The sequence below is a fragment of the Astatotilapia calliptera genome, chromosome 23, assembly GCF_900246225.1.
Source record: "Astatotilapia calliptera chromosome 23, fAstCal1.2, whole genome shotgun sequence".
In the NCBI taxonomy this organism is placed as follows: Eukaryota; Metazoa; Chordata; class Actinopteri; order Cichliformes; family Cichlidae; genus Astatotilapia; species Astatotilapia calliptera.
Window position 1 is genome coordinate 2,265,703 of NC_039323.1, and position 20,112 is coordinate 2,285,814.

General features: G+C 39.5%; 1 protein-coding gene across 1 annotated transcript; it reads left to right on the top strand.

Moving 5' to 3' along the window:
• Nucleotides 1-4,540: 4,540 nt before the first annotated feature.
• st6galnac5b (ST6 (alpha-N-acetyl-neuraminyl-2,3-beta-galactosyl-1,3)-N-acetylgalactosaminide alpha-2,6-sialyltransferase 5b) lies at nt 4,541-17,505 on the top strand. The gene is made up of 5 exons (XM_026159962.1): nt 4,541-4,723; nt 5,279-5,500; nt 12,226-12,635; nt 14,146-14,253; nt 16,105-17,505. Exons 1-5 carry the CDS (start codon nt 4,703-4,705, stop codon nt 16,346-16,348), a joined length of 1,005 nt encoding a protein of 334 aa, XP_026015747.1. The 5' UTR covers nt 4,541-4,702; the 3' UTR covers nt 16,349-17,505.
• The last annotated feature ends 2,607 nt before the right edge of the window (nt 17,506-20,112 follow it).

The following is a 20,112-nucleotide window of genomic DNA, read 5'->3' on the forward strand; positions in this document are numbered from 1 at the left end:
CTTTGGATCAGCTGAAGGCTTTTCAGGGAGTTTTTAGGACATTCTGATAATAATGAATTACAGTCGTCCAGCCTGGAAGTAATAAATGCATGAACTAGTTTTTCAGCGTCACTCTGAGACAGGATATTTCTAACTTTAGAGATGTTGCACAAATGGAAGAAAGCAGTCTTACATATTTGTTTAATATGTGCATTGAAGGACATGTCCTGGTCAAAAATGACTCCAAGGTTCCTCACAGCGTTACTGGAGGCCAAGGTAATGCCATCCAGAGTAAGAATCTGGTTAGATACCATATTTCTAGGCTTTTCAGGGCCGAGTACAATAACCTCAGTTTGATCTGAATTAAGAAGCAGAAAGTTAGCGGCCATCCAGGTCTTTATGTCTTTAAGACATTCCTGCAGTTTAATCACAGCAAAACTAAAAACAGCACCTCAGCACAAAGGGCTCATATCTGCTGAATGTCAAACACAGAAGTGGAGGGGTAATGATTTGGGTTTGTTTTGCAGCCACGGGACTTGGTCTCTTTGAAATCATCGAGTCGACCGTAAAGTCCACTGTGTACCAAACTATTCTTGAGTCAAATGTGAGACCATCTGTCCAAGAGCTAAAGCTCGGACAGATGGTGTCCAAGCTTTAGCTTAAACTGAATCTGCTTTTTCAAATAGCTGCATCTATTCTTTGGATGTCTTGAAGCACTGACCCTTTTCCTTTCTGGTCTATGAGACCTTAATACCTAACACAAAGCAACCATGACTCTTTCAACATGGAGCTTATGTCGTTGCATGCGTCTTCTCTCACTGTTTCATTTTGAAGGTGTCAACAGACAAAATCTCAGTGAGTGTTTCACACAAAAATAAGTCAGGAAAAGTAACCATCTTTTTGTGAATCTTCTCACATTTGGTGTAAGTCATCTTGAGACCCTTTAGATTAATCTTGTCATCTTTTGCACGTTTGAAGCAGAATCTCAGCTCGGGAATAAATGAGCAACTGAGAGGTTATAGGAAACATTTTGATGTAAAATAAAACTGGAACATAAAATTATAATGTGGTTATGCAATATCACTCTGTCTTTTTAAATATTACTTGTTCTTGTGTCCTATGCTATCAAATTATGTGGTAACACATTGAACCATATGACACATTGCACTGTGATGTAATATATTGCATTATCTTGTGTCATCTTGTATCTTTTTATATTCTATATGAATCAACGCATCTCTCTTTCATGCAGAGAATGTCTGAGCTAATTAGTTCAACAAGGCAGTTTTGTAAATCCAGGCCAAAAACATAAAAGAGGACACATGCTGTTCCCATCGCTTTTAAGGAGGCTATTCGGATTTTTTTCTCTTTTTTTAAAGATCATCTTCTAATTGTTGTACTTTGTGTTGTTTTTTCACATACATTTCTTATATTTAAACTAGAGTTTATACTAGAATAAGCCTATAAAAAGATGGCTCCTGACTTGATTCCAGCTTCTAGCACATAGGTGACAAACTCTGGCCCGTGGGCCAAATTTGGCCCGCAGCCTAATTACATTTGGCCCGCGAAGCCATACCAAATTACTATTAGAGCTGGCCTACTGGTATTATACAGCTAATATATATATTGTTTAGTATTAAGCTTTGCTTGTTCTATATTCAGTTTTTCAGCAAAACGTGTTTGAGTCCATAAGAAAAGATTCATTCTTATATCTGGAGGAAGATTTTTTTTTCAATATTGAATTTTGGCCCACTGTGTATTTGAGTTTGACACCCCTGTTCTAGCAAATCCATCCCCTGTGAGGAGCTTTAGTAGCTCATGTTGCGATGAGAAATAAAATATATATATTCCTGTGCTTAAATGGGATATTCAAAAATCTACTTTTTGATATGTTTAGATACCTGCAAATACGAAGTTTTGCAAAAACATTGTTTCCTTCTTTCCCCTTACCTACCTCCTAAAAATCAAGTGGATACCATTTTGGAAATGGATCCTTTTGGCAAAAGGAGAATCTCCGTCATATACAAGCTGATACAGAGCTTAAGGCCTATTACTTGAGAAAAAACTAAAAATAATTGGGAAAAAGACATTGGGGTGGATTTATCTGATGATGAGTGGAGATCTTGTTTGAATCGTATACATACTTCCTCCCTTTGCATTCGCCATGGTTTAATTCAGTTTAAAATTCTTCCTCGTCTTCATTATACAAGAGAGAGGCTTTCAAAGTTTTTCCCAGAAGCCGATCCTGCCTGTCCCAGGTGTGGACATAATCCAGCAAATGAGGGTCACATGATGTGGTCTTGTCTGAACCTGGATAATTACTGGGGAAATATATATAAGAATTATCTCATATCAGTGCGCAGAACTTAATGCTTGATTTCCGCATTGGCATTTTCGGAGTTATGCCATCTCAATACAAAATTAGTAAATCTCAGGAAAATGCCATAGCATTTGCTACATTGCTTGCCCGTAGACTTATTCTATTCCACTGGAAGTCTGGTAAGGCTCCTTCATACGTACAATGGTTAAAGGAGGTGCTTTTTTTTTTTTACCACTGGAAAAACTTAGATACAGAGTTCTCTCATCACAACAAAAATTCTCTGCGACTTGGAACCCATTTATTGACTATATAAAAACGTATTTTCCAGATGTGTGACATACATTTTTTGTTTGTTTTGTTCTGTTTCTTTTTACATGAGCCTCGGGTGGGGAGGGAGGGGTTTCTTTTTGTTGTTGTTTTGTTGTTGTTTGTTTTTTGTTTTTTTGTGTATAATCGCAACGTTTTCATTATGTATTGTGACCATGATTTGTGAAATTTTTTTTATTTAAATAGAATTTAAAAAAAAAAAAAAACTACTTTACTAATAAAAATTGCACCAAACAATTCATTTTTGTCTTTTATCACTGACATAAGGACATAAGCAAGAAAACATTTAGGTTTCTTCAAATAACTCAAAAACCATTTTCTGAAATCACTCCTTCTGTTCCTTCAGTTTATAATGTGCAGCACAAGATTCATTTCAAATACAAAAGGCTTTCACTCCCTCGACATATTTAATTCATGATATAAAGCCAGTACGTGACTACAGCCAAAATTACATTTCCTTTTCTGACTGTCTAAGTATATACAGATACACTTTCAGAAAAAAGCACCTTATTCAACACACTGTCAGTAGGGTGGTGCCATCTAAGGTTTTCCAACAAGGGGAACTTATTTGTAACATTGTGCATTCGGAAGAAGGCTGGTAGACCTCTGGAACTTTAAGGAAAAAAATCTAAAGAAATACCAATTCAGTTATTTATATATTAATTGATATATTTGGAAAGATTGCACAGTGCTTACTAACTAAAGCTCTATCTCACACCTGCAGAAATCATTGTCTTTACATTGTGGTAGGAAACCAGTGGACCCATCAGGTAGAGGGAGACACAAAATGAAATATATGTAAATGTATTGAATATTTTTATTTACTGTAAAAACCCAGGTAAAGTTAAACGTTTAGAATATAATCAGAATATTGCCTCATTTGTTTTTCTATTTTACCAAATGCCTCACATCTAGAACAAAACAGTGCAACACGCTTCTTTTATTTCTTGAGGAGATACCGGATGCTTTATCAGTTACATCTTGCTAGTACAGTTCCTTCGGCTTTAATTGTTCATGGATTAAACAAGGTTCTGGAAACATCCCTAAGAGGGTTTGGTCCATATTGATTGTAGTTGTAGATTTGTCATCTACACATCCATGATGTGAATCTCCCACTCCACCATATCCCAAAGATGCTCTGTTGGATTAAGATTGGTTTGAGATTGACTGCAGAGGGCATTTGAGTGCAGTGAACTCATTGTCAAACTCAAGAAACCAGTAGGAGAGTATTTGAGTTTTGAGACATTGTACAGCCATCAGAAGATGGGTACACTGTGGTCATAAAGGGATGACATGGTCAGCAACAATACTGTGGTGTTTAAACAATGCTCAGTTGGTGCCATGGAGCCCATGGTGTGTCAAAATGAGACCCCCTATGGCATTATACCAGAAACAGTGAGCCAAAACTGGATGGATTCATGATTCCCAGTCTTAGTTGACATTAATGACACCTAGCGTGGTCTTCTGTTGCTGTTCATCTGTTTTAATGTTCAACAAGGAACAGAGGTGCTCTTCTGCATACCTTGGTGGCAACGAGTGGTTATTTGAGTGGCTGTTGTCTTGTTATCGCCTCACAGAAATCGAGCCATTCTCCTCTGGCATCAACACATTTTCACCCAGAGAACGGCAGAAATGCTCAGAGCCGCCCATCCGGCATGGAATCAATTATTGCCCAGCTGATGCTTTAATATATCTAACTAAACTAATTTCTGAGAGCTTTGGAGAAACATGGGGGACAGATGTTTTTTTTGCCTGTTTTTTCTTAATCATTTGAAGTATTTTTTTTTTAAATAAATTCACATGTCTATAACACCAGAGATTAATACATGTGAATTTATATTGACAGAGAAACGGTGCAGGAGTATTTAGAAAAGGCTGACGGAGGAAAGTCGGGAGGTGGAGTTGTTTAGGACCATGAGGAGCGCGCTGTTGAATGAGGGCTTCCAGGAGAGAACGGGAGAAGAGTAGTGGAGTGTCGTTTTCTTTAGCTGCGCGGTGATCCCAGTAATGCCGCCGCTCAAGTGTTGCATGCTGAAGAGTCCCGACGCCTAGCATGAAGAGCCGACAAAAGGGGAAATGAAGATGAAGATAAAAGTGGTAATTATGAATGAAAGCCGTCGGAAGTATCACTGTAATATTCCGCTGTGGGGAGCTTTTATATATATATATTTCTGCCTCTCAGAAGTGGAGTTGCAGACTGAGCTCTTTCACCGAATGTGACCCAGTTGCACTTTGCCACATACGCGTAATATTCACAGAGAATAATCCTACAACAGCTCGGCCGTTTAAAGTTTTTTTTCCCTGCGTGGGTCGGGAGTGGGGATGGGGTTAAATATGACACGTCTGAACTGAACAACCTAACAGTATTTTTGCAGCCTCGTTTTAAAACGTGTTTCCTTGTTGACAGAGCATGTTGAGCGCATTTGAGAAGAATAGCTGGCATTACGTTTTGAGCCTTGCATTTGTTATGTTGCATTTGTTTTGAAAGCTGGCAGTTAATTAGTCAAAAAGAAAGAAAGAACGAAAAACAATCCTGACCAAAGGTGCAGATTTCATCCTCAAGCTTGTGGCTGTGTCGGTCCTGAACTGGCTGAATCATGCTCTGGCGTGATGTTGAGATTTGTCTTTCTGGTGTTTCACGTGTCCCTGCAGTGCCAAGGGGTTGGTGGCATCATCATCGTTACCATGGTTACCGGCTTTTTGTTGGTGTACAACAGCAGCTCTGGTGACAGATCAGCTTCCTCATCAAGTTCTTCGTCCTCATCGTCCTCTTACCGTTTGGATGCGCGAGTTCAGTCCACTAAAGTACCGGACAGATCACAGAGACTCCAAACAACATCTCTGGAGGGGTACTCAGGTGTCATGGATCATAAGGTAAATACGGACCATCTGTTCCCTGTGAACCAAGTCAAGTCCTGTTATGGGCGGTAATGATGCTGCACCTGGTTCTTTGAAACTCCAGAGCACTTGCATGCATATTACAAACAGAGATATTATGGTCCACATTTGTTTTTGTCTTTTTGTTTTTTATAAAAGCTGCTTAGGAATTGAAACTGTGCAGGATATAGATCATCTCAGATGTTTAGCAGTAATGTTATCTCACCTGAAAATCAATAATGAAACTGTTTCCATTTTCAAAGATATCAAAGATATAACATAACACACAATAGCAGTGTTTGTTTGGAGTGTTTGGGTCCTTGCCAGTGCATTAGGTGCCTGCACAGAGAGGAGGAGGAGGAGGAGGTTTAGTCCTGGAAAATATATGTTTGAAGGTGAAGTGAAGTGTCTGGTGGCTAAATGTGTTTTGATTTAGGCACATGGATGCACAGAAACCAGTGACACGACAGAAACTCATGGGTCATAACATACCGCAGAGTGACAATGTTTGGAAAAGAGCAAGAAATTCGAATTCAGCATCTTTATGACGTTTTTTGACAAATTAACAGTTCTCCAACCATCTCCATCAGACTACACAAAGGAAGGTGAATTCACCCTGTGCATTTGGACATCTTTGTAATCGGATGGTCATATTATAAACATCATCAGAAAGCACATTGATTGCGCTGATTGCTTTGTTTTTGTTGTTTTTTTTAGCAGCTGTACCTAATTTGTATTCTGCTGTCATCCAGGTAAAGCAGAGAGTAGCATGCAGAGTTCAGGTGTCCACTAAAAATGTGTTTTTTAAAATCCCCCCCAGTGACTGAAAACTCATTTGTGTATTTAATTTTTGTACTACTTTATGTGCCAGACAGTTTTCCTTTTTCCTTTTTGCAGCAGCAGCAGCAGCAGCAGCAGCAGTGAGGTCTTTTCGTTTGAACTTTTCACAACAATAAAAAAGTTCTAAAAACCAGTTAATTAAAATTGCTTAACACTTTCCATTAAGAAAGCAGCACGAGTCTATTAAAGGTTTATTTTGCCCTCAAAGGCTTTTATAATACCATCTCATCTCTTAAGCATGACCTCAAAGTTCTCTTTATAGTTCACTCTGTTGCTTAATTCATAATTAATGTCTTCGGCATAAAATATTTAGTGACAAAAGCACTTAAAACAGGGTGCATTTCAACTATAATGTCTACTCAAGATATGACCACTGTAATCTTTTGGTCGTGTAAGCGGCACCTTCAACAGTAATATAGTACAAAGGCCCGATTCTCTGACCCACTGCATTATCACAGGCTCGTCTTTGAGATAGATGGAGCATTCACACAGCATTACGTCTCCCCTCGCTGAGAACGATATACAGCAGGACACAGCAGAGTGGAAAGCATGCTGCAATGCTCAGGCAGCACTGGACAGGAACGGATTTGGAGAAAAAAAGTTTTGCTTAGTGTTCACCTTACACTGCTCAGCCATCAATGAACAAGAGTGTGAGAGTCATGCTGCTCTGAAGAGAGGATCCTGCTTAGGCCTGTTGGATTTGTCTCTGTGCTGTCTTGAGTAAGCTTGATTCTAAGATTAGCGCTCAGATTTTGCAGGTAGTCTTAGGAGAAATGAACGCAAGCTGCTTCACTTTGGACTTTGCGCGTGGGCACTTTATTATTCATGGTCTCTCCCGTTCATCCAACCCCTCCTAGCTGACAGGTGATTTGTGATGGATCCACACTGCGACAGTTTCATACTGCTTAGTGTCACTCTGTACCTCCCTCCCATTGGGGGAGATTCAAGCTCTGCTGCTGCTGCTGCTTCATCCTCTGTCAGAGCCCAAGAATGACTAACCAGAGCAGACCTGCTGCAGGATCTGTGGAGTGGGTGGATCCTTGCGTATAGTTCCTTTTAGGGTCATCTCAGGTCTGCTGCTGCTTCTAGTGGAGGGAATCTTGGCTTTGACACAAGTGTGTGTGCAGACACAGAGACACACACCATCACACAGCACGAGTACACTCACGCAGACACGCTGTTAAAATTTTATGCCCCCATCAGAGCCAGAGATGCTTGGGAATGTGAGGAAAGCTCTATCTGGTGTGCCTGCTGGACCCTGATTATTGCCTGTATTAACTTATGTGCATATCTTGTTCACATGGGCTGTGATTTCACTAAGGTGGGTGGTGGTCTGTGGCGGCTTTGCTCATTTATGCATCACCCAAGAGGTGGCAAAACACCCAGCACACATTAATCACTAAGACTGTGCTGCCTCATGTAGCAGAGGGTTATAGGCTTAACATTTGGCTTTCCTCTGTTCTCATTTCGTTGCTTAAATGTGTGAAAAGAAAACAGCAGCTTTGAACCCCACAAATCTCCGTACTGTGAGATCACACATCAGAGTTATGGTGCATATTTGTGTGGAATAGTTTCTCATTGTGTTTCTCTCTGTATGACTTTCGCAGCGTCTGCAAGTTTTCTTTTGGGGAGCTTTCTGTCTCTAGTATGTGTTTCTTTTCTTTGGCGTGTTGCAGTGATTAGAGCTGCTGACTTGAACAGATTCTTTCACACACACACAGGTTAACACGCTCTCGCTCCATCTTCTGCTTGGCCCCTCATCTTTGCAGCCTCACTGATGTTTTGCCGATTCGAGTTAAAGAGATGTTGACCTTTGAAGAACTGTCAGCAGAGCCAATCTACATTGGCCTTTATAGTCTCTAATCACAAAGCCGGTGTGAAAGCACGAGTGCGGACTGTGTGCCAGCGCAACTTTATGATGTACCTACTTATTATGGGCAATGCCTCTTTGTGCTCTGACAGCTTTTAATGCAGCCAGCCTGGGGGGAATGGGTGCCATTATAATGCTTATTCTGTCTTTACCTGTCTGACGTTCAATTTAAAGCCGTCTCGTAGTGTACAAAGGCAGCTTATATTAACAGTCAGCGTGTGGAAAAAAGCAGGAACAAAATAAATTCAGCTCTTTGAGCTCTCTTATTGGATGACTTAGGATATACACATTTAAATTCAGCTCAAGGTAAGGGAGCACTCCTGGTAAAACAGGCGATGTTATCAGCTGTAACACTCAGAATGATAATACAACGCCTAATTTGTTGTCTAGTTTTTACTGAAAAATTAGGCGAATAGCAATAGTCAAGAGGAAATCGTAAACATCACCAGCAGGAAATGATTTTTTGTCTCTTCTCTCTCTTAGTTGACTCGAGCAGAAGAAGAAGAAGACAGGTGCTGTTATTGTCTTAACTATTTCCTCAAATTGAGAACAGATTTGGAATCGCGACCTGATTGTGTGTCATTGGCAGGAGCTTAATGAGATGTCTAGGGGAACTGTCGGGAGGATTTCATTGTAATTAATTGGTCTCTGGGAAAAGAAAGCAGCACTGATCGTGAATCCCTCGTGCCACAGAAGAGGGGCTTTTTCCATCTCCTCCTGCTCTCAGCTGAGCCACTATAGCCCAATTCTGTGCACTTTGGAAAGTATTCAGTGACAATGTTCAACATCTAAATGATTTTGATTCATTTCCAGAAAACGCATCTTGTTTTTTCCCCACTACTGCTCCTATCACAGGATAAGTCTTTCTATTGCTCACAATAATCAGAAATCCAATAAAAAAGTCTAAAACCAAATCAAGCAGTTACTGTCTGTGCATTCTTTCTGTGTATGCAGAGCTTTGTTATTATCTGAAAATGATTACAAACTAATTATTGAGGCACACTGTAGATAGCATGTTTCTACAGTTAAGCTTCCATAAGTGAACTTCAAATCTGCAGCTGAAAATAAAATAAATAAAGCCCCAATTATTGTTTCTGAAAATGTCTCTATGGAGACCACTGGGCTTGAGTCTAAGAGTCAGCTGAGATACAGTATGGAGTGTGCCCACTCCACTACCTTCTAGCAGTCTCTGTAGACTAATACCATTATAACCAGTGCTAAACAGACACCAAAGCAAGTTACCTGGATATCTAACAGTCATATGAACAAGTGGACAAAAAATCTCTGATTGAAGGTAATTCAGTTTCGTAATGTCTTTGGCTAAAACATGCTCTTTTTCCAACCTTGACCCTACATGTTGATCATAAACATAACAGGTAGCTTTACCTAAATCCAACAAAAACAACTTAGTCCAAAAGATAAGTCAGAAACTGGTGGTGAGAGACAAGCAGGTATAAATCTTCAGGTTCCTTATCTGGGGTTTAATCTGTGGTTAATTACGACAGCAAGAGACGTTTTTTTCCCAGGTTTTCTTCATCAGGTCTGTCTGACCTCTAAATATCACATCCCACGACTTCTTCCTGCAAGTCTGTGCGCTGTAACCTTTTTTAACCGAGTAGGTTTGCAGACATGAATTTGGAGACTGGAGGCACAATAGAAGAAGCTCTTGTTCAATATCAAAGGTTGACTGATGGGGTTTGCTCTGAAAGCAATTATGATCTTGGGTTCCCCTGGGAAGTGTATAATCAGGATCATACTGATTAGTCTGGAGTCAGAGAGTGGGCGGTAATTGACTGGGACTGGAACCAGAGCCGTACTCCGAACTGCATCTTCTTGTCCTGCTGTTAACAATATGGACCTCATTAATCCAGTCAGCTTCATCATGTTTCAGTGAACAGCCTCGGTTGAAATTAGTGTCTTTTTAGGTCACATTAATTCAGGAAAGCATATTGATTTATAGGTTGTGCACTATTGATCAAGGTAGACAACCTTCTGTCTGCATAATAAAGTCTGAATATGTGTGCGTAGGAGTCAGCAGGTGTTAAAGTGATGGTTGTTTCATGAATCAAAGGACAAATCAAAGGTAATTCAAGGCTGATTATGAGTGAAAACTACTTGTAATGAATTCCATTCATTTATTTATCCAGTCACTAGTCTGTGGGTTGCACCTTCAGCTGCCTGGCCTCTGAAATATTCTGCTTGTGATTTTGAAAGCCAGTCTCGCTGTGATACAGGATTTATAAGTGCCTATTTCCCAGCAACATCAAGCTGTCAGAAGCTCTGGGAGCTGAAGCTGGAACTTCAGCATCGCTGTCAAGGACACTTTTATTATTTTACAGGCACTTTAAACTATGACACCAGCCTGGCAACCTTCAATTGACTTTCACTTGTTTAACACACCTTCCTGACTTTTAACATTATTATAATTTGGATTATGCTTTGCGGTAATTGCTTGGACAGTGCTTAGGGGAAAATGCACTTTCTGTCTCTCTGTTGTCTGCAGAGAAAGAAAGACCTAAAAGGACTGTGATTCTTCCCAGCCAAGACGGGGAGGGTGTGTTTGTGCAACCAAGTGTGTAATTTGCTCCAACCTACCTGATATTGAGAGAGCGCGCACATCCCAACAGGGATGATTTTCAGGGGGGAAATCTGCTGGAGAATGGAAATGTGATGAGTGTTCCGAACAAAGACTTTGAGTGTGTTCGTTTGAAGGAATTCCAACTAGTTTTGGATCTAGATGTTTTTCAGACTGTTGCAAATTCTTGCCAGAGAAACATGATTTCATTACATATTTTGGGGCTACACTGAACTCACCACACAGATTTACAGACATCCCCAGACATTGCACTCATACACACATTTACGAAGAGACACACATGCACACATGGCAATCATTCAGCGTGGGGTCACAGAGATAGTGGGGGTGTATTATAAATATAGCTGTGGTAGCAGTGCAGCCTCTGGCGCTGGTAAAATCACCTGTCTGCACACACACACACACACACACACACACACACACACACACACACACACACACGTTCCCACCTCAGAACCTGATGGAGTGTGAAGTACCGAGCACAGTTCAGAATGCCGATGCAGCTCTCTATTAGGGTGGGGAATAATTCATGTGAAGAGTCTCTGGGTGTTTGCTGTCGGATCATTCAGTCTGAGCTCGCATTTTTCAAGTTTGAAAAACCTGGTTGGATGCCGCAACATGAATACCTGGTTCAATTCAAGCCCAAACAAGCACTCTTCACTCCAATGCTGCACAAAAAGCTTGCATGAACAGGATGTTGACCAGTGCATGTTGTCCCTGTTTTATGTTTTTTTTAATTTTAAGTGAAAACTGCTGAATGTGTGATGTTGATAGAAAATGAAAGCACTGTGTCAAATAGCCTCTGCTCTATACTGTCAACTGTTTAAATAACAGACAGAGTCGCCCAATACAAGTCTACCTGCTTGATTCAAGACCCGTCTGAATGCAGCCGAATCATAATCAATGATTGAAAGGGCTCTACACGAATTTGCTTTAAACTCCAGTGTTAGAATCCTCTTTGCTGATGCTTTATATCCTTCAAGCTTGCTTAAGCTTTTCGTGGTTGCCACATTTTAAAATCAAGCAGAGCATCTCAGAAAAAATAAGATTTGACTTGATAGTATCTCATTTCCCACATTTAAATACGTCAACAACTACTGAACGCAAATATTGTTGGTTTCTGGTTCTCAAAGGCTAAAAAACACTTTTTAACACACTTTTTATCTTCATGTGTTTAAGATACATTTTCAATCATGTAAGTAAAAATAATACAGTATCTTGCACATCAAGTTAGGACCTCGCTCTGAAGCTACATCTGGTTTTACGGAGTGCCAGAGAGATTTAAACTCATTTATCTGAAACTGTTAAGTCCATCTGCGACTTGTAGTTGGATTTTTCTCTTCCACCACTTTGTCTCATTACATAATGTGAATGAAACTGCAACGATGTCTGACTTTTTAACTTTGAACTTCACAGCCTCTGAACATGCACTGCAGGACTTGTGCCCTGGTGACCAGCTCTGGGCAACTGACAGCGAGCAAGAGGGGCGAAGAAATCGACCGCTCTGAGTGTGTTATTCGTATGAACGATGCTCCCAGCCTCGGGTATCAGCAGGATGTCGGTCGGCGCGCAAGCCTGCGTGTTATAGCCCACTCCAGCCTGCAAAGGGTGCTGCGGAGCAGGCAGGAGCTCCTCAACATGAGCCAAGACACAGTGTTCATCTTCTGGGGACCGAGCAGTTGCATGAGACGTGATGGAAAAGGCCATGTTTACAACAACCTAAAGCTTTTAAACCAGCTGCTACCCAAACTTAAAATCTACATTATTTCCAGGATCAAGATGCTGAAGTTTGATGAACTATTTAAAAAGGAAACTGGGATTGACAGGTAAATATTCACATGATGAGCAAGTTTTATATTTTTGGGACTTGAATGAGACAAGATGGAGAGGTGAAAAGAAATCAAGAGACACACAACACACAAAAGAACTGTCAGTAGTGTTTATATTAAGGGAATATATTACAAAGATAGAAAGCACTAATTTCCTACCTATTGTTTTATGTACAGAATTCAGTACATAGCAGATATATGTTTGTCATAAGCAAAGGCAGGAGTAAGGGATCATTATTTTTTGTTTTGACGCATAAACGTAAACACAGTTTAAAGAATGCAAAAACAACAGGATGCACCAGACACTGATATTACCTTCGAGATGTAAAATGCAATTTGTGAACAAACTCCAAACCCTGATTGTGCAAACAGGATGTGATGGATATATGAGCTGAGCGAGAGGCTGCGATTTGGATGAGGCTTTAATGAAGAGCTGCAGCAGCTCCCAGACATGCCAGAACCCTTTGATACATGTGACTCAATCTTTGTAGATGTAACTACATGAGTGGCCGACACCTTTGCCAGCATTCGTGATCGTTTTGGCAATCTCCCCTCAGGACATCTGTGAGTCCTTATCTTGAGGCTATCATCATCATTCACTCACTGATCTGAAAACTGGAGAAAAAAAGTAATGCATGGGAAGAATCCATGCTACTAAACTGGCCAATCACAACCATTGTAGGCTGTGTTCATGTGACATGTAGTTACATTTCCAGGAAGCAGCACATCATTTCATCATCAGTGTAAGGTTTCAGAGGGATCTACAGATATAACATACCTCCAGTGTACATTTTATGCAAAGGTATAATTGTCCTATGGGAAAGCCTAACAGGTTTATGTCCCAATCCTGCATCTCGAATAAAATTATCTTTAATATTGCATTAAAAAGTAATAACATTCTAAAGAAACAGCTCACAAAAGTCTCAGCTGGAAAAAAGAAAACATTTTATCATCAAAAATCTCAAGCTGGGTTACCAAAGAGGTATACACGTTCTTTGCTTTTATAGAGATTATGAAGCGGAGGCACGTTTCCTGACTTTTAATACATGGTAATTGTCTCTTTGCATACGCGGGACAGGCAAAGTGAAAATGGCTGAATGTGACCTTGCAAAAAAAGACAAAGGCAGACAAAGACACCTCACTGTCGTGAATGCAGCTATTCATCTAAACTCATTTGCATGTGAACAATAAGCCAACAGAATGAAAACTGAATGAAAAATGTTGCATTTGAATGGCAATCCAGTGACTTCTGCTCTCATGTAGCAATAGCCAGTGTCAGAATGAATGTTTTTATGTATTTATCTTTATTTTATTTTCTATTCTATTCTATTTCTTGCCCATGTATCAACTGTCACACAGTCAGCTACAGGGTTTCCTCTTCAGCGACTGATCAGATGAAATCTAAAAACTACGGTTTTACCATCTTTAATCTTTTCTGAACAGGCAGTAAGAAGGAAGTGCGCTCAGTATATTTTTGTGAAAATGGTAAGCTTCTCTTTTCTTCCAGGAAGAGTTCCAACTCCTGGTTGAGCACCGGCTGGTTTACTATGGCTATAGCCCTGGAGCTGTGTGATAGGATCAACGTCTATGGCATGGTGCCTCCTGCTTTCTGCAGGTAGATTCCTGCAGTTTCTTTTTCTTCTCCAAATATTTATTAGCTTTGCTTCATTTTTTTTTAAACTTAGCATAATATGACTTGTAGATTTTTATTGATAAACCACCATGGCCAAAACATAGTTCCATGCAATTCAAATATTTTGGTTTTCAGTAATATTGTGTCAGTTTATAATTGGGTAAAAGGCCAGCAGGGTTTTCATTTGATGTTATAAAGTAAAGACCCCACCATTCTAAAATATGATATGTTTTTTAGTACCAAGATGTGTGATGGGAATTTTAATAGACTACAATGTAATTACTGAATAATAGAGCATTGAAAACCTATGATGAAATGACATATTATTATTGGCAATGTTTAATTTTACAGACGTACAGTTATTTAGTCTTGAAAATCTTAAATACATGAATGTTTCTCATATTTGTCAGATTTTACACAATATGGTTTCTCCACTATTTAGTCGGTTTATTACTACTAGGATAAACAAAAAACAAATGAAAAGAAGTCTGACGTTACAGGACTGCATTATTTCTTTGAGGACGAGCTCTTTTGGTCAGTCTGCATTAAATGTAAAGGTGTGTTAGAGTGGAGCTCTGTACCCGTCAGCGTCAGACAGCAGAGTTTGAAATGCCAGTTAAATAAATTAATAATCAGTTGATTGATAAGCAGATACAAAGCAGTGAGTTGGTTGTTCTCCTATTGCCAACTCGTTTCCCTTCACTATTGGGCTTTTGGTATGTTTTCTTTTTCTTCTTCTCCTTTTACCTTTTAAGATGTAGCCAGGGACCACATATTTAAATGATCCCAAGGCTAACTCTTGTGTCTTTACAGCAATGTTTATTAAAAAAAATATTTAGATAAGCTCCTTAATCATCTGAGCATTTTGCATTTTGCAGCATTTTGCTCTCCACCAACTCCCAAAAGAAATATCAATGTTCCACCATATTTAACATCTACTAACTAGCTTTGTCTGATGGGTGCAGTGGGTTTGGAGCTGCACAATGCAGCAGAAAACAAGACATACCAATCCGCCGAATGTTATTAGAATTAAATAATTGTACTGAGAAAGAGCGTGTCACACGTGCACGCACTTTTAACCCTTATTCACTGGTTTGTGAATGTTATTTTCTCCTTAGCATCGAGTTTTGTCTGTTAAAATATGCATTGAGATGCTTTATCCTCACGGCAGGTTCAGTTTGTCACTTCCTGTTTGAGCCAGTGGGCCAAATAGTGCATGAAGCGAATGGAACACTTCTTCTGTTTTGTGCTGCAGCCTCACTCTGTGATTTAGTGTGTGCCGACACCACTGATGTTTCCACATAAAATCGTGTCTAGTGCATCTTTAATGATGTCTTCCAACTTGGTAATATAGCATTTACTCCCTGCAGTGGACGACAGCACCACTGAAAACATCTTCACATTTTACAGTGAAACAGCGCTGCTGAAAAGATACTGTACAGGTTTCACCATGTGTTTTTAGCATTTAAGAGACACTGGAAAATTTGCTGATTTTATTTTCTAAAATTTGGCCGCAAGGACAAGAGCACAAAGAACACTTTGAAAAATTCATGGCACTCTCACGTGTCACAGAAAGCTCCTCCACTGAGCTTTGTGTTAGCGTGAGTGTCAGATGAATAGGAGAGTGTATAATGAACATTTCTGTGAGTGCAGATTCTTCTGATCTTTCTGTTTTTCTTTGTTCCTTCTTCTCTTTATTCCCCTCTCCGACTTGTTTCTTTCCCCCTCCCCAACCATGAATCTCATAATTACACACTATTTCGACATCCCCCCTGTGCGCATTGGCTTTCATGCTATTTCATGGCTTCCTCCTCTCTCTTCTCGCCTGTGTAGATCCTCCTCCCATCCTACTGTACCATATCATTACTATGAGCCCTCGGGGCCCAACGAGTGCTCCATGTATCTTTCTCACGAGAGAAATCGGCGAGGAAGCCACCACCGTTTCATCACAGAGAAGGCGGTATTTGCAAACTGGGCTCGAACTCGTGACATCCACTTTTACCAGCCAGACTGGAAGCCCTCTCCCATCGTCACCACCGTGAATGGCTCGTACACTGCAAATCCAGCCAGATCCTGAAATGCACCCCAGAGACGATCCCCAGAAATGTGAAATATGTGTGTGGATGGTTTTCAGCGTTCAGATTCCCTCTCTGGCCAGTATGAATACACAAGACAGCAGCAGGACAGAGCGAGCTGCTTGTGGCTGTTAGCCGACTGTCTAAGCAGCTTGGCAGAATGGGATCATTGCGTAACAGCAGCACAAAGCCTCAACAATGCTTTGGAAGTGTAACTCTAAAAGGATGAATTTCATACTGGAATCAAAGCCATGAGGGTTGTCTCAAGTGTGCTTTTTACACAAAATAGAGCCGCTTTAGTAACACTTGAGCTGTCAGAGAGGAAACAGGCAAAAGGAAAACAGTAAACACTGAAAAACTGGGTGCATGTCTCATCTATTCTATCAATTAAAATGGAATAAAGGATAGTAGTAGGCTAACAGACCACTTTACTGCTGGTGTTCACTGATGATTATGTCATGAAATGCCAACTGCTATTTTTTATGCACAGGTCCATTCACGCGTGGCGAAAAAAGAAGGGACTATATTCATCATTTTCATGAATAATAAACCTAGCTTTATGATTTTTGACTAAAGTGATTGGAATTCATGAGACACTTCACTCACAAGCACAAATGTCAGCTTCATGGTGGATGTAAAAGCGTATCCTCTTGGGATATAAATGTCTGTGACAAATTTCATGGGAATTTATCCGATAGGTGCAGCCTGAATGAAAGTGGAGGACCAACCAAGTGACAACGCACGGCTGGACTGAATTTTTACATTACTGGGTTGGATCATTTATGCTCTTAATGTCTGTGTTTCCACATTCTTGTAAGAAAGTCATGTATAGTTTGCCAATATTTGGCATTAAATGTGATGGAAATAAAATTCTTGTCACAAACATGGCACAGTACATCATGTGTAAATGTAATCTCCCCTCGATGGAAGTCGTATTTAGACACAGTCCAGTTTATAGAGACATGATAATTAGGTCTCATTTTGCTCTCTAGCTCTCTGTAACAGATTGCCCTCAAGAAAGCCCTGCCAGCCCATGTGTCTGATACTCGAGGCCATGATTTGTTCTGTGATTAAATCCAAATGTCAGAACAAGTCCTCAAAGGCTTTTTCCTTGACTTCCAGCCAAGTCAGCTACTCTACCACAGATAAAAATGATTATATCAAAGTGTCCTGAGCAGCCGCTTCGGTCTTGACCCACGGGCTTCTGTCTCCCTTCTGTTCAGCATACCAATAGAGGGAAACTGGATTCTAGCTGGGCCTGATATTGACCTATCCAACCATATCTCCGGGGTTAGGGGGAGCAGCATGACTACTGCAGAATTCAAGTTGTTTCATCCCGCAGAGGCGGGCTGCAAGAAAAAGGCAGAGTGCTGCCTGTTTCTGTGTTCATTCACATTTTACCAGTAGGACCAGCACTCAGGTTGAATCTTAATATTGTAAGGCTCTCAGGTGCTCTGAGAAAAGCCCACGCTGTGCTGCGGTGTCATGCTAAGTGGACTCACTGCTCCTTAGATCTGAACAGTGTGCACTGTGCACCAATTACTGGCTCTTCAGGTAGAAAGGTTGAATTTTAAAGACCTGAAAGGACAAGTTGGCTGCAAATGAGCCTGCTGTTGCTATCTTAAACACCTCCTTGAGGCCGCATAATCATTTCCATTAAATGTGGAACCGTTCAAAGAAAAAAAAAGGATAACATCAAAGCTGTGATGTAGGCAATTTGAAAAAATTATCAGATCATACATCTTGGATGCCAAATGGCATTTAAAACATCATTTAAATGTAATAATAATTTATTAGATAAATAGTTTGACTAAAATATTCTGAGTTAGATAAAAAGACCATTACCATCATTATCTCTGTAAGTGAAAATGACCCAGAGCTTATTCTAAGAAAATCACTGGAAACAGAGAGAAGCAATAAGCCAAGCTGAGTTTATCGATACGGCACATTTCATGTGACAAACATACTATAGAAAATAATAACGCATTCACTAATAATACTAGTGTGTAAAATGCCTTTGTTTTCTTTGCTGGGCTGTTTTTGTTGATCACTACTCCCTGACAAAAAATAGGCAAACTGTAAGTGTCTTTACTATTGTTGGATTACACTGAAATATAAATCATGTAACCTCTTCCGGATTAAGACCCTTCAAACAAAACTGATTATATAGGAAACTGATCATAAAATGTACGCACATATATATTTATGCCATATCAAACAATAATGTTATTCTGTACATTTCCCATTAGCAAGAACATGTAGACTTTGCTTTATGTCTCCTTTTTCAATTCATATAAGAATTATCATCATAAACAATGGTCAAAGATATAAAGTAGTACCACAGTGTTTGTTGCCCTGGTAGTAAAGGTTTAATCCAATTTAATAGCTATGTTTTCTCTGAGTCACTACCAGAAACAGTGCAAAACATCCAACAAATCCCCAAATCTATAATTTCCATTACCAGTGTTCCAATTTGAGTTTGATATTCCCTCTGTGCTTGGCTGTGAGGTCTCTGTGGGAGTAATTGAAACAGCAGCAGGATAAAGTCACAATTTCCTCTCTCCAGGAGTATTTTCCATTATGGTACATATCACATATACTCTGTGGAAGCACAGAAATTGGCTAGTGACAAATATGTCCTATTCATGACAGCTGAGTTTTATCAGCAAGTCTGCAAAATACCATCATCCTATGAGGAGCCAAGACACGTGAGAGATAAGAATTCATGGTGTTTAGTTTTCTCAGACTACACATCATCAATCTTAATGCCTAAAAAACTGTAAATTATCTTTAAAGAGAAATATTGAAACAAGTGCTTAAATTGAATATTGTAATGGTAATTTCCATTCAGGTCTGTATGTTCTGAGTCTACACTGACACCTGGTGGCTTCACAGATTATCAGCATTTTTTTTACACGGTAAATTCCTCTGATAACATCTTAGTACTATATATGAGAAATGTGTCAGGCTGTATTTATACCTGTAAACATGGTCACGATGGCCTGTTGAAGTTCAAACTGACCATCAGAATGGGGAAAAAGGGTGATTTAAAGTACTTTGAATGTAGATTTCTTTTTTATTTTTTATTTTTTTCAGATTAGCTCATCTGAGTATTTCAAAAATGGCTGATTTACTGGTCTTATAGTCCAAATAAGAGAGAAAAGATATCCAGTGAGCAGCAGTTCTCTGGGTAAAAATGAACTGTTAATGCCAGAGGTTTGAAGAGAAAAGCTAGACAGCTTACACTTCTGTACACGTTAGATTTAAATCAACCAAAATGTACTAAAATGGTTTGAATGTTTCATAGCTCAATAAATTTAAGTGCTTTGTCATTTGAAAGCTTTCTGCAGAAGCATCCCCACATGTAAGATACAATCTGATAAAATGTTGCTGTTTTCCATGAAAGTAAGATTAGAGAATCTGATTGATTACAACACACTAAAATCATTGTTGCCTTTTTTCTACCATGCAAATGTTTTCTTTAAAGTAAACGTTGTAATGATGAAATCTGAATTCATCCAAGAAAAGTTTGGTCATCTTACTGTTTTTTGGGGAAAGGGTAGAAAATATACTCACTACATGTTGATGTGACTTATTTTGTGCACGACTTAAATGACTCCTTGATATGCTTGATATGAATGTGCATCATTTAACTAAAAGATAGTCTAAATCAAAAATACCTTTACAATATTATTAAAAAATGAATTCTGATACCTTAAACAGTTGTTTCAGATTATCATTACTTAGTTCTGGATTTTTAAAGCTC

Coding starts and splice junctions, on each gene's coding strand:
- st6galnac5b (XM_026159962.1), top strand. CDS start 4,703: ATGAAGATGAAGATAAAAGTG. Junction 4,724..5,278: donor TGAAGATGAAGATAAAAGTG/GTAATTATGAAT, acceptor GTGTCCCTGCAG/TGCCAAGGGGTTGGTGGCAT. Junction 5,501..12,225: donor CAGGTGTCATGGATCATAAG/GTAAATACGGAC, acceptor TGAACTTCACAG/CCTCTGAACATGCACTGCAG.